The 14,941-nt window shown below is 40.7% G+C and overlaps 1 protein-coding gene across 2 annotated transcripts; it reads right to left on the bottom strand.

Moving 5' to 3' along the window:
- Positions 1–7,090: 7,090 nt before the first annotated feature.
- LOC103956621 (protein TIME FOR COFFEE) lies at positions 7,091–14,063 on the bottom strand. Of its 2 annotated transcripts, none has more exons than XM_018649730.2 (12): positions 13,784–14,063; positions 13,242–13,682; positions 12,978–13,141; positions 12,562–12,877; positions 11,967–12,378; positions 11,823–11,883; positions 11,520–11,594; positions 11,155–11,419; positions 11,008–11,074; positions 10,825–10,894; positions 10,351–10,716; positions 7,091–10,257 (listed from the first exon to the last, which is right to left on the bottom strand). In XM_018649730.2, the coding sequence occupies exons 1-12, from the start codon at positions 13,878–13,880 to the stop codon at positions 7,777–7,779; spliced, it is 4,815 nt and encodes a 1,604-aa protein (XP_018505246.2). In that variant the 5' UTR covers positions 13,881–14,063; the 3' UTR covers positions 7,091–7,776. The 2 variants fall into 2 exon arrangements, with proteins under 2 accessions (XP_018505246.2, XP_048440419.1); XM_048584462.1 differs by having other exon boundaries at positions 10,825–10,891.
- Positions 14,064–14,941: the final 878 nt, after the last annotated feature.

The following is a 14,941-nucleotide window of genomic DNA, read 5'->3' as shown; positions in this document are numbered from 1 at the left end:
ACACCATTTTGACATTATAGCCTAATTTAAAATTGTTTGGGCCCTAACTAATATTGTTGGGCCGAGTGTAGGTTTGTGCTCGGTCCAAAGTCGTGTCAAAAATACTATTGACCATATGGCTATAACATAGAGACCATTTTGACATTATAGCCTAATTTAAAATTGTTTGGGCCCTAACTAATATTGTTGGGCCAAGTGTAGGTTTGTGCTCGGTCCAAAGTCGTGTCAAAAATACTATTGACCATATGGCTATAACATAGAGACCATTTTGACATTATAGCCTAATTTAAAATTGTTTGGGCCCAAAATAATATTGTTGGGCCGAGTGTAGGTTTGTGCTCGGCCCAAAGCCGTGTCAAAAATACTATGGGCTACCTGATGATTCCGAGCCATTTAGTAGGGATGGTCGAGTCCAATTGCAAGAAGAAGTAGTTTAGATGAGCAAAGAGGGTCGAGGAAGTCCTGGTGCAACTAGGATTCTCGACCAGCAATGAATAAAGCCCCGAAAGGGGGTGAGTTCAAAGTCCTAATGGGAGTAGGGTTGTTCGAAGCAAAGTTGGAACGAAACAAGGACTCCCAATCCAGATAGGAGTTTAATTCGATCTCAAGGAGTTGGTGCTATAAATACAAGAAATCATGCAACAATTGAGGACCTTCAATTCAACACACAATTGCCTTGCGCAAAACGTCTCAAACATCTTGAGACTTTTCATTTTCTTTTTTTTCGCCGACACATCTTCAGTTTGGATAAACAATACTGTTACCGTAGAATCAGCTGACCGAGGAGCACCTTCAATTTGGATAAACAGCACTGCGTCGAAGCCGACTGGTTACCTATCCAAGTCTCGACCGAGAAGGGTTTTTGAATCTTTGTCGGTAGAGGTCACCTTATTAGCCTTTTCGGCGAAGTTAGGTGTTACGAGCTATGACATTCGGCATACTGGACGTCGTGTGATTTTATGATTGGATACTCATAAGTGAGTTTTAGAGTTCGGCATTCTGATGGCCGAACCACGTTCACCATCAAGACATACATCACCTTTGAGTATTTGTGTCTGTATAGTCTGGTGTTGATTCGACATGCTTATACTCTTACGAACATAATCACGGTGACCGAATCGGGCGTCGACGATTTGTGAACTTCGTAGAACTAGCAACTTTGTCTTCAGGCTCTAGAACCCAAAGACCGAGAATGTTCCTTCCTCGGTCGCAGTCACATGGTAAAGAAGTCAGCAACGCGCTCAACGCCACATCTACAAATTTTACTCCTCGGCCGAGCTTGGCACGCCTCGCATTCAACCGAATGACTTAGTTAGCTTATTAGTCGCTCAGCCTGCGCCCCGCGTAGGTTTTGCAGTTTCTAGGGTCAACAAAAATATAAAAAAAATGAAAGTTTACAACTAAACGAATGAGAAAAAAAAACCTGTTATCCTGTTTACTCGACCCTGCAATATAAACTTTACTTTATCCAATTATAATTTAAAATAAAAACGAAAGTTTACAACTTTATAAACGAATAAGAAAAAATGCATGTTATCCTGTTTAGTCGACCCCGCAATATAAACTTTATTGATAATTGAGAATTGAGGAATACTTCTTCTTTTTTAAGAAGAAAAACGATATTATATTATTGAAACTATTGGAGATGAATAAACTATCAAATTTAGCATGTCATTGTTTATGAGCCTATTTTAAGCTATAAAGAGATTTATCTAACTTACACACTTTATGCTCTTGTCTAGAAACTATAAAACCTTCAGGTTGATCCATATAAATCTCCCTCTTAAAAGTCACCATTCAAAAAGTCAGTTTTAGCATTCATTTGATGCACAACAAGATCGTAAATGGCAGGTAATGCAAACAAAACTCTAATTGAAGTTATTTGTGTCCATGGAGGTCAACGCTTCTTGGAGTGTTTGGGATCTTCTTCCAAAGTTTAAGCATGAAAATCAGAACCAAAATCCTTGGCAATTTTGATTCTTTTACTTTTCTTTGGTTCGAAATCAGTTTTGACCGAATCTGTAAATGTATGTTCACCGTTCCTAGGTATATTCATATTAATGGAAGTTAAGCCTCCATTATTTCTTGATTTGAAAGGAAACTTATTCGCAAAGCAATCAACATCATTTGATTCAAGAACAACATGATTCTTCAAATCATAAAACCTATATGCTTTGTTATTGTATGCATAACCAATGAACCACACACTCATATGTTCTACTAACCAATTTTGATATTTTAGGATCAAGTATACGTACATAAGCCAAATGATCCCAAGTTCTTAAATAAGACACATTTGGTTTCTTATTTTTTTCAAATTTCATAAGGTGAAGTTTTGGTTTTTGCAGCAGGAACTCGATTAAGCACATAACAAATAGTCAACAGATCTCACCCCACCAAAATGATGCACCGCCTGAGTTAAGTAGAACATCCACAGTTAATTCACATAGTGTCATATTTTTTCTTCAACTTTACCGTTCATTTCTTCAGAGGATGGTGTAGCTACAATATTCATCAAAAGCTCCAAATTCATACTCTTGACTTAACACAGCGTAGCTTTTTATTTCGATGAATTGGTTTTCTACTTCAGTTATGAAGAGTTTAAACATGTCAAGAGCTTCACTTTTATATTACATGAGATAGACATAACAATAATTTTAACTATCTATAAAATTGATGAAATACTGTTTCTCATTTCTAGTCACCACGCCATCATATTCACAAATATCAGAGTGAACTAGATCAAGTGGTTATGATTCTCTTAAAACTGATTTATGTGGTGATTTTGTTATCTTTGCTTGACTGCAAAATTCACACTTCTCAAAGTCAATTTAGTAAAAGTTCTGGAATTTGCCGTATGTTACTCATTTGTTTAACCAGTCTTTTGTTTACATGACAAAGTCTTGCATGCGAAACATCAAATGAACACAACATGTAAGCAAAAGAAGCAATTTTATTCATAGCATCAACATTCAATATAAAGTTTCTCCGTAGCATACCTCTTTCCCACGAAAACACCATTCTTTGTGAGAGTACATATGTCAGCCCCAATTATTTGAGTGAATCCAATCTTGTTGATTAGATAGCCAGAGACAAGGTTCTATCTTATTTTTGGAACATGCAGCACCTCTTTCAGAATGATATATAGTCTTACCTGAAGTGAATTTTAGCACAACTTCACAATTTCCAGTAGCATTAGTTGAGTGAGAATCACCCAACAAAACTTTTCTGTCTTCAGCCTCAGAATAGGACTGGAAAAGTCCACGGTCATAGCAAGCCATGGTGTGAGGCACCAGTGTCGACCCACCACCCCTTGGGTCCAGCAACTAAGTTGACCTTAGACATCATAGTAACAAGCTATTCCTCAATTAGGTTTGCCTGAGGAGCAACCAAACGCTTGTTGTGATAGTTTCGAGCTAAATGCCCAGGTTGTCACAATTGCAGCACAATAATGGTTCGGTTGTTGCATCTCATGAGGGGATTCTGTACTTTCAAGGAGTTTTTGTTGTTGTTGCTGTAAGTTATGGAGGAATTCTTCATGCTCTTACTAGTGGGTTTGAGCACCACAGCAGCATGACTCTTGTTATAAGCCTTCTTCAGGTTGCTGTTGTTCGAAACAACTAGCATTTCTTCCCTCATGTCTTGCTTACTGGCTTCTTCCTCAATTCGAAAGCGGGTGATCAGGCTTTGAAGTGAAAATTCATTAGTTTTGTGACGCATGTCCATCTTGAATTCCTTCCAACTAGGTGGGTACCTTATCAATGAGCACATCAACCTAAAATTGTTCATCCAGATTCATTCCTTTAGGGACGATCTCGTGGACAATCTTCTACAGCTTGTGAGATCAGGCTCTACAGTGAAAATTCCTTGGTCTTGTGATGCAAGTCCTTATTAAATTTATTCCAACTAGGTGGCAGCTTGTCAATGAGCACATTAACCTGAAATTGTTCATCCAGATTCATGCCTTCAGGGACCATCTCATGAGCAATCTTCTGCAGCTCATGTGATTGCACCTTTAGATAGCAGCTGATAAAAAACTTTTTTGCATCTGCTTCTTTAGTATCATATTTCTTCTAGAGAGCGTCCCTCAATTCCTTAGCAGTCTTATAGGAAGAATAATAGTCTTACAGATTTATCGCAAACCATTCAAGAGGTATTTCTTGCAAAGAAAATCATTGTCAGTCCATGTTTCATACAACTTGAATTGTTCAACAGCGGGTTGATTAGGGAGTGATGACATTTTAGGTGTGTTGTTAGTGGCAATTTTTTTGGTGGTTAAGAAAAACAACACATTTTGCCTCCAACGTTTGAAGTGAAATCCTTCAAACTTGGTGGGTTTATTGTGATCATTGACGACATAGTTGGTTTTAACATCCATGGCACTTGAAACGTCTTAAGATTGTTGAAGCACAATAAAAACAAGAAATGAAGTAACCAGTGAGCCAAGAACAGTCAAACAAAATTTTTTGGCTGAGTTGAGGACAATGTCGCTCTGTTTAAGACGTTTCGTGGCTCTGCTCAAGTTGTGCAAATAGTCTAAATGACACGCCGTCCCCAGGAAGAAACAGCCCAGAACCGCCTTTGTCTAGACCTCCTTTGCACTGAGGAAGATCCGAAAACTAACACCTTCTATGTTGCTCAAAAAACTCAATAAAAGTGATGTATACTAGTTAACCTTTATTTCCTTATTCCTGGAAGCTTTATCAAACTCTAATATTTACAGAGAAGGATTGAGTTTAAAGTTGGAGGAGTTGAGAAAAGATGGCCAAAGAATTAGCAACTTGTCACCATAGTTGAGAAAGACTAGGTCTTTTCCTTTATAATCAAAACAAATTCTACTTAGCGGAAAAGAAGTGGTCATCCATAAAAATAGGAGAAAACATTGTTTAATTTAAAAATATAAAAAAAATGAATTTTAAATAAACAAAATGTTTTAATAGTAACTAGTACAGTACTACAGTTTAATGGTATTCATCTTCATTTAGAAGTGGAGAGATCTTAGGTTCGAATCTTATGGATGACGAATTCGATACCAAATTTGGTTGCCCATTATGTAGCTTAGCCAAACTCTCCTTTCCCGTTTTGTAAAAATATCGATGTACTAAAAAAAATAGTAACTAGTACAATAATTTAGAGTACTAAAAAAAATAGTAACTAGTACAATAATTTAGAGAATGAGGAGTTTCGAACCCGAGGTGTATAAACGGAAACACTACACTCTATCTGGTAAAATATTAGACTTTATACATGTAATTTAACTTAATCTAATTACGGAAAAACGAATTCGAACTTGATTTATAGGAGATAGCCTATTAACTCTATTTATTATGATTATGCTCATATTTTTTGTTTGTGATTAAAAACGAGTGCAAGATGACTAACAATAATAACTCTTCATTTATTTGAACTATTAGAAAGTCTTCAATCAACATTACATCCATGTCATTTTTATAACTATTTTTTTTTCATCTTATGTTAATAATCTGTTAAATTCCTTATGATTTATTAGGTATTTGTTTGTTGGGATTTAACAGATTAGCATCAACACCATTTAGAAGTTGGTTATCTAATCTCGTTGACCTCTACCGTTTTTTAGGGTCGCAAAACACTATCAAGTTTTATTATGTTACAAGCTGTTGTGTGCACAAACTAAGCAAGCAGTTTGATTTTAATTAAAAAATCATAAACTAAAGAATAATATAATGAATAATAGTTAATCGTATATAATGTTAGGTCAATTACCTAACTTTGAGAGAAAGATCTATAATTTAAGAAATAGATTCTATGTATGTATGTAGAGATTTTATTTTATTATTATTATTTTTTATTTTTTGATTCTTTTGGTTGATGGGGTGGTTGTCTCCAAAAACGAACCCACTCAGTACTGTATATGGTTTTGGCTTTTTAGCCAAAATACTCATTGAGATTAGTATAATTTTTTGTTTCGTGTTTTTGAGATTTAAAATCGATGGAAGTGGAACTTGAATTGATCTATCATCAATCATTTTGATTATTTCGTGCAAAATCTTCATTAAATAAGAATAAAACGACAAAAACATGCTTAATTTTTGCCAAATTACTTTGGTCCATTGTTTATTAAATTAAGGGTATTTTTGTCATTTTAGTTCTTATTTAACAGAATTTTCATGAATGACCAAAATGATTGATTGTGAACCAATCAGGGACATCTTCAATCGATTTCAAATCTCAAGAACCAAAACGAGAAGTTACGTAACTTTTAGGGACCATTTCCGTCAAAAAGTTTGTTTTTTTGGGTTTTTTTGCTCACCACTATATTTATTATTATTTTAATGAGTTTTTTTTTTTTTTTAATTTGTGTCACTCTCACACATGTCTTAAAATTTAAATTTATCTACCAATTATAAATAGAATGGTAAGTATTATCACAACTAAATTGTGAGCAATTTTTATTTTATTTTTTTAGTTTTCAGTTGACGACCCGCTGTGGACCGTGGTCGGTCCGCCCAATATTGTACATCACTTTCTTATTTTCAATAGCAAAGGGCAAATATTAAAATTTGCTGCCCTTTTAAGTGTGTGGATGACCAAAGTGTGAGTGGGGGCCTTTGCCTTTTCATAAAAAAACAAATAAATACACAGAAAAAGGAGATGTGAACACGTGTGCAGATGAGGACCTGTCAGAACAACATGTCCTACGACCTCCTACCCCTACGCACTCACGAAAATGGGAATAGGGTTATGGGGAAGTGCCCCAACCGCCCTGTGGCGGTGCGGCATGGCTGTTCTCAGGTAGGACCCTTGACAAGGGGTAAAACTGAAAACTCAAATGGATGACGTAGCCGCTAGGTCTTTAATTTAAATACAAGATTGGGACTTGATTATAAATCCCCCATGATTCTCAACAAGGAACAATTATAAAACACCAGGACCAGGAGTGGGAGCCACTTTGGGACCCACCATATAATCTCAAAATGAAACTCTCTCAAATTGACGTATTTACATAAATTTCGAGGTCTAATTTATAATTAGGAAAAAATACATTGCGAGAGTTAAATTCAACAAGGCATACTTTTTATCACCAAACATTAAGAGCCACATAAAAAAGTCCTCAAAGCTAAAAGACAATGCATGCCTTGTCATCTTTGTATCTTCTGCTACCACCATTTTACATGCTAAGATAATCCTAATCCAACAAGGAATAAACCTAGTGATACAAATAAAAACACAATTTAAATTTAAAAAAAAAAATTACACCCTCTTTCCATTTCTTCTTCCCCAATATAATATAAAAAAATATAGAATGTCAAAAGTTTTACTAAAAAAGAAATCAACTGTTACATCCACCTTTGCAATTCTTCCCTCTTTCTGCCCCAACAAAAGATCCCTTCCCTACTTTTCCTTTTCCTGCATGCATTCCCCATCCTGTCCTCTCATCAAACCAATCAAATTTAATTAGACCTTCACCATCAACCCTGTCAGATTATACACACATAAGTGTACATATACTTTTCCCTATGACAATTTTACCCCCACTTGCTAAACTTTCTCTCCAAAATTGTGGGTTGAAATTCCATTCCTCCTACCTTTTTCCCGTTGTGCTTGCTTGATCACATCCTTGCATCTTCCATTTCTTCCCGGAGGGTGCCTGCAAATTCTCATTTCCTTGGGCAAGAATCAAGCTTTTCCTTCATTTGCTCACAATCCCCACCACCAGAAGTGCTTTCAGCTTCCTTTTCCAGTTTTCCGTCTGCCGGTTTTATGGGGGTTGCAATGTAGCACCAAGGGATAACTATTCTACTCACCGGCGGGTTGTTTCTTCTGTTCTGCCGGTTTTACCTGGGCCACGGTCGGAACGTAAGCGAATCCTGTAGGTACAACTGCTGGTACAAGTTGGTGTGGCCCAGATGATGGTGCAGCAGTAAACTGAGCATGCATAAGAGTCTGCGAGGATAAGTTACCGCCTCTCATGTTGTTAGCAGCTGCAGCAGCAGCAGCCGCCGCCTTTGCAGGATCGTTGGTGCTGGTATTTGAATGCGTAACAGGAGGGCAGAGTGACAACATCCCGCTCGAAGAAGTTCCTGATGAGCCTTGTGACTGCTGCTGTTGCTCAGGTCGGCGCTTAGAAGCATGATAATACCCGCTTGAAGGAGATTGAGTAGAGGTGTTACTATTGGAATGTGAAGCTTGAGGCTGCATGTAGGCATTAGAGATGAACTGCACTTGTTGAATCGATTGCTTATATAACTGTTGTTGCTGATGTTGCTGATGCTGTTGCTGCAATTGTGGCTTAGTACCAGCGCTCGAAGAGGTAATATGGGTGTTGCCTAGGATCGAAGGGACATTCCTCCCGCCAACAGGAGACGACTTCTGACTGGGCACTGATGGTGAGTTCTTGGCCTGCTGAGATGAAAAAGAAGATATTTGGCCAGCTTTATTTCCTGTGGAAGTCGAAGTAGTTGTCCTGGGGCTTCCACCAGCACTTCTAGACATTGATGACGTTGTGGTTGTGGGCGAACCAACCATTACAGGAGGAGATGGAGACTGATTGCTACTGGCAGGCTGCAACCCTTGAGATTGGATTGAAGCCTTGGTGTTTGCAGCAAAAGAAATCTGTGTGTGGCTTTGCTGTGTCCGCCCATGCTTTTGAGGGAGGTTTTTGAGGGACGAAGAGGTTGACGACGCAAGAGAAGATGAAGGAACTTGGGAAGTGGTTATCCTTGCAGAATTCTTCCACTGAGGAGATTGAGCTGGACTGGTGCTGCTTTGGACAAGGTTTTGGGGGAATGATGATAGAGCATTAGGAAACTTTGCAGCCATAGAAGAGGTTGAAGGGAGGTGATCAGAGTACACACTGCCATTACTCGTTGTTGGTGTTTTGTTACGAGCTGGAGCCACAGAAGAAAACTGCTGCTTCTGAAGCTGATACATCTGCTGCGGCTGCTGTTGCTGGTGATTCCGCATCTGTTGCTGCATTTGTTGCTGCATTTGTTGCTGGGGTGTGGGTGCATTTGCAGGGCTGACAGCAGCTGGCATAGCAGAACTGGATGATCGGACAGGAGTGGAGCTGAGGTTAACTGCTCTTGCTGAACTATCAATCACATTGTTGCCCGGTATTGTAGAACCAGATGTGTCGGTCAAATCTGCCCTGGAGAAAGCAATAGAGTGCCCAACATTTGATGAAGCTTTCCCAGCCATGGCCTTTCTTTCCTCTTCCACATTAGAGGAATCCCCTCCTCCGGTTTTCCCTTCTTCCAGACCTCGATAATTCCTTTTCTGTTGTGCAGCTTGGGCAGCCGCAGCAACAGCCATATACTGATGATAGCTGTGCCTAGTAACATCTGGTAAGCTCTGGAGAATTGTATGATTCATCGATGTTATGTCAATTCCAGGAGAAACGGTGGCACCATTTAAGGAAGCAAAAGACATGGCGAAAGCTTGGGATGCTTCAACCCCAGCCTTTGAGCCCTGTTGCTGTTGCTGCTGCTTCTTTTCACTACCACTAGCACCTGTTGCACCACTGGCACTTCCAACCGAAGGAGGTGTCATCAAAGCAAAGTTTGGCGGATGCATTGGCATTGCAAAATTCTGACCATAAATACTCATGTTTGCACGAGAGACACGACTATCGGCAGTTGACGGGCTGTCTTCGCCACCCATTTCAGGCTCAAGTTGGCGCGAAACATGCAGGTTCTGCTGCTGCTGCAGCTGTATTGCTTGCGAAGGATGGTTTTTTGAGGCAGGAAAGCCTTGCAAGCTTCCACTGCCACCATTGACAACACTTTGATGTGGCCTTTGCTGCTGATTTTGCAAATGCTTCTGGGACGACGAAGAACCACTTGAAATAGTAGTGTTTGGATGACCTTGTTGACTTTGCTGTGATTGAGAAGGCGGTGGGGGTTGCTGCTGCTGCTGTTGTAGTTGAGAAGGATGGAGCATTTGAGAAGGATAGAAAGACCCGTTAAAATAAGGCATCGCCTGAGCATGGGGTCCTCTGTATGCCGGCTGTGCACCTACATGAGGTGGCATTGGAAATGGATATGCATTGTTCTGCAAAATCGCCAAATACTGGGGTTCATTTCCAGCCATATTTGGGTAGTTGAAACTCAATGCTGGTGCTGCAGCAGCGGTTGCAGCTGACGCACTCAATGAAGCAGAGTTAGATGCACTGGATGAAGCTGCACCACCAGCATTAGAAGACTTCACAGAACCAGGTCGGACAGAAGAAGCGGGAGCGGCCTGTTGCTGGCTCAATGGGAAAATGAAAGCAGGACCATGCTGAAATTTTCAATAAAAAAAAACGCATCCATATTCAAACCCCAGTGACAATATCATTGAACAAATGTAACAGTATCAAAACGAGAAACGTACCAATATATTAGTAGGTGGCCCGGGAGGCAGAGCTTGCTGGAGCACGATTTGCTTTCTCTGCGCATCCACAAGGTTTGCTGCTTGTGAAGTTTTTTCCTTCGCAGATTGAGCAGGAAACATAGCAATCCCCTGCCCCTTGTCCTGTGCAGGATTCACCCCTCTCCCTGGAACATTGCCAAGCAATTCTGGAGGTAATACATTGGGATTGCTATGCTTGGCTCCTCCATACAGAGATCCCGAACCAGCTGCTACCGGCCAGAAAGGATTCATCCTCGAGATTTGCTGGTGACAGTATATATTCCTTGCAATGTAGCAATGGGTTGTGCACCTCTTTGGCCGAGGTTGACTAAAAAGCAAATGCGGCGGCTGCACCAGTTGAAAATTCCATTGGAAAACAAAAAAGCAACAGAGCTCCACTTAGTTTCACGAGGAGGGAAAGAAAAAAAAAAAGGTTCATAAAATAACATTACATACTTGTATCGGAGCTGAAGAAACGGTGCTCCCGTCCATGGATACAACTCCTGGTAAGGGCGCCATATATCTGCTGATGAGAACACATCCATTCCCCCAAAATAAGTACATCACAAAACCAAAGATGAAGGCTAATAACCAAGAAAATGGCAAAAGAACAGATAACATAACAACCGAAGAGCGTACCCCATCGGAGGGAGCCCGCTCGGCCAGCCCGCCACGGACATCGGCAAAGGTACAGAACCCGATTGCACTGAAGAATCAGAAGACCAAATCACTAACTGAGCAACCCAAATTAAGGGGGAAGAGAGAGAGAGAGAGAGACTAAATTACCAGTTTTCTCAGTGTTTTGCTTTGCAACATTATAGGGCAGCTTGTTTCCACTAAAACTCTCAGTCTTCTCCAAATCAAGCTGCAGATCAAAATTCCTTTCTTTCCCACCAACAAAGGAAGAAGTCTGCTTTTTCAAATCACCTGCTTCTGCTTCTTCCAAAACTGCTTTTGACTTCTCAGTTTCCAAATTTAAAGGCTGTACTTCTTCCTTGTTGCCAATTTTCAGAGCTTTGCTGTCATCCTCTCTGCTCACAGCTTTTAAGTCCTGCAAACCAAACAGTAATACACACCTTAAACCAAAAATCTTCAAAAACCAAAAATTATAACACCAAAATATGCATATGGCAGAGGTGGTCCCCACTCACCGTTTCTGCATCTACGACCGCAGGCTTAGGATCTACGGAGATAAAATCAACTTCACCATCCCTTTCTGGAGGAGCCTATAATTATATACACATCAACAACCAAAAAATTTCAATATTAATAATTTATCCTTTAAAAAATAGGAAAAAATAAAAAGAAATAAAAAGACGAATAATTTATCCTTAAAAAAAATATAAAGAAATAAAAAGATGAATAATTTATCCTTATAAAAATAGAAAGAAATAAAAAGATGAATAATTTATCCTTTAAAAAAATAAAAAGAAAGAAAAATTGATGATCCTCACCATCAGGTCTATCTGGAACTTTTCTTCCCGGTGGTTTTCAACTTCTGGGATTGTTGAACTCCTAGATAAAAACCCACGAAGAGAAAATTAGAAAATTCAAAGCATTTTGCATCCGAAAAAAAAAATTCAATCTCCGATGCTCACGGTTTGGTCAGGGTGATTTCTTCACGTTTATCATCCAATCTGAGGCCAGTGGATTCCTTCTTGGGAGATTGAAGTTCCACTTTGCTCGTTCTAACATTTCTACTCTCCGATTCGTCGTTCGCTGGCCTTGAATTTGACACGACGTTGCTCTCCGGCTTAATTGCCTCCGGCTGAGCCTCCATTGATGCCGGAGCAGCTGGAACAACTTGCGAGTTGGGCAAATCGTACGCAAAGCCACCGTTTTCAGCTGCAGATCCTGGGTTTTTCTCCAACTTTGGAGAGGAAGTCTCAACCTTTGAAGGCTGATCGGCCACCATTTTGGCCGTAGACGAAATGGGACTGTTTTGAACTGCAAAAATTGCTGGGTTCTCGTCTTCATACTTCACGGGTCGTGGTCTTTTCCTCTTGGGTGCTGCGGATTCAAACAGACCAAATTTTCATCAGTCACCATAAAAACACAAGAACCCAGTTCTGTTTGCTCACCGAAAAACTGATTCAATCCCTTTTTCTCAGTCTCTCAGCAACCAAACTGAGCATTTGGGTACCCAGAAAGAAATGAATAAAACCGAGAGCTCAGTGAGCTTATAGTACCCACCGGCGGCGGACATGGAAGTGACGGAGGAGCAAGAATTCTGAGGGAAAGGCGACGTCAGCTGAGGTACCACACAAGGCGAGTTCGAGATCGGCGACGAAACTCTGGATTTCGCGTCGCTGGTAAATTTGTTGTTGGTTTCTCTGGATTCGAATTTAATCGAATCGGTGGCTGTAATTTCTTGCTTCGTCGGCCCTTGCGGCTGCCTTTTCATCCCGTACAACACCTCCGCGACCTCTATTTCTATCTCGTCCTGATTAGACGACGCCGTCTTGGTCGACAAGGACTTCGGCGGCCGAAGTTTGGGTCCGTTTGGCTTCTGCAACAAAAAAAAATGTCACTAAATGTAAGAAATAAAAATAAGCAAAAAAAACCCAAAACAGAGAAATGAATTGAATTTGATGGAATTGAAGACCCACCAGCCTCTTCCGGACCGCCGAGGCGTGGGAAGAAGAAGGTGAAGTCGGAGCCGGCGTCGACGATGACACGCTCGGCCGAACAGGGGACGTCGAAGCCTGGCGGTGAATTTGGTCTCCGACAACACCGCAACTGGAAGGCCATTCGTTGGACCTCTTCGTCGACGCTGAAAAACGACAGGAAGAAAAACATCAGTATCCCGGAATCCATTAAAATCAAACGTCTGGCAGCTTTTTCTCCCTTAAATCACTTCATTTCTGCTCTACCTGACCGTGCTTTTCGGGGCACCGAAACGCCAATCATCTCGTCGGTGACCTTCAACGCAGTGAGCGGTCTGAAATGCTTGTTGCTATTAAGATTATGAACCGGCGAGAAACTCTTCCGGTGATTTATCATAGACGATGACAGAGATGCCGTTGTCGACGGGTGGTTCGGCGGAAGCATCCGAATCGACGACCCACCGCCGCCGACTCCACTTCCACCTCCGTCTTCGTCTTCGTCCTCATCTTCGTCGTTCACACTCTCCTCCGAACTATCATCGCGGCTATCTTCTCTATTGCTTCCGTGCATTAACCTCTCGCCTCTCCGCCTCTTGCTCCGGCTCAACCGATCCCTATCGCGATCTCGGTCCTTCTCTCGATCCCGATCTCGATCTCGGTCCTTCTTCCGATCTCTGAGCCTCGATGTCTCCACCGGACCATCGTCCTCTGCAAAAACAAAAAAAACGAAAAAAAAAAAACCATTAAAACGAATCGAAAACCAGCAGCTGGGTATTGCTAAAAGGAGTTAGATCTGGTAGAAGCCACACCTGGGGAGTCTCTGAGGCTGCTACTTCGGTGTCTCCGCCGTGACAGGCCATTAGGGGCCGCCATAGCTGATCTTCTCGCATCCCTATTCCTATCCATATCTAATAATATTAACTACAGACAAATCAGCTACACACACGACTCTAATCCCATCTCTCATCACCGGAAACCCAACATAATTCACCGGATAATTTAGTCAAGCCCGCCGGGCCTGATTTGTAAGCTCCGACTCCCAACCCCGTCAACGACGATCTCTCTCACAAGGCTATTCCCACGCCCAAAGATCTCAGCCTTCGCTTATCATCTTCCACCTCTCACTGCCTCTCTCTCTCTCTCTCTCTCTCTCCGTTTCTCTCTATCTCCAACTCTGTCTCCTTTTTGTGCTGTCTATCAGTCTATCTCATCCTCTTCTCCCTATTTCACTTCGAGCGAAACCCACTCCCAAGCCTCATCGACGGCCACGATTCACCTGCGGCATCACATCCTTCAATCTTCACCCTACATTCCGCGATACATCCTGCGGTTCATTTCCACCGAAGCTGACATGGCAAAATCCTTGCCGTCCACACGCCTGCCCCAACCTTTTCTGTCTGGTGCCGCCACGTGTCAGATTTTTTAATTTTTTCTTCCTGCTCAAGCTTCCATGTTTACTCAATCACTACGATTCGGTACTTTTATACTATAAAAATCGTTAAACAAATCAATAAAATACCACCAATTCATGTATCAATAGAAGATTATATTATTTTAATATTTTTAATTATTTTATTCTACTCAAAAGAAGAACACTGTAGCCCACCAATCCAATCAGGTTGTTTACTTAAATTAATAAAAATAGCAACCCCAGAAATTAGCCTAATCAACGTCATTAACCGGCTATTCCCGGTCTTAGAGCCCTCGGCAAAAGCAACGTGCCGATAACAACGGATTTGCATGACTGCAAATAATGAAGTGCATTTTTACTCATCAACCACAAGGAGTAGTAATGTTGACAACTTACTTCTTATTATTATATGTTTTTGAATTTTAAAATTTGTGCGTATTCATTACAAGAATTTTGAAATTTAAACTTAACAATGGTTAACATACGCCACAATTTAGAATGGTGAGCAAAGATACTCTCAGATAATATTGATCAAACCGGTCAAATTCATTGTTTC

This window comes from the organism of the source record quoted next, unplaced genomic scaffold (assembly GCF_019419815.1).
Source record: "Pyrus x bretschneideri cultivar Hongxiangsu unplaced genomic scaffold, Pyrus_bretschneideri_v1 Contig21, whole genome shotgun sequence".
In the NCBI taxonomy this organism is placed as follows: Eukaryota; Viridiplantae; Streptophyta; class Magnoliopsida; order Rosales; family Rosaceae; genus Pyrus; species Pyrus x bretschneideri.
Note: the sequence above shows the minus strand (reverse complement) of the source record. Positions and strands in the feature narration are given on the sequence as shown.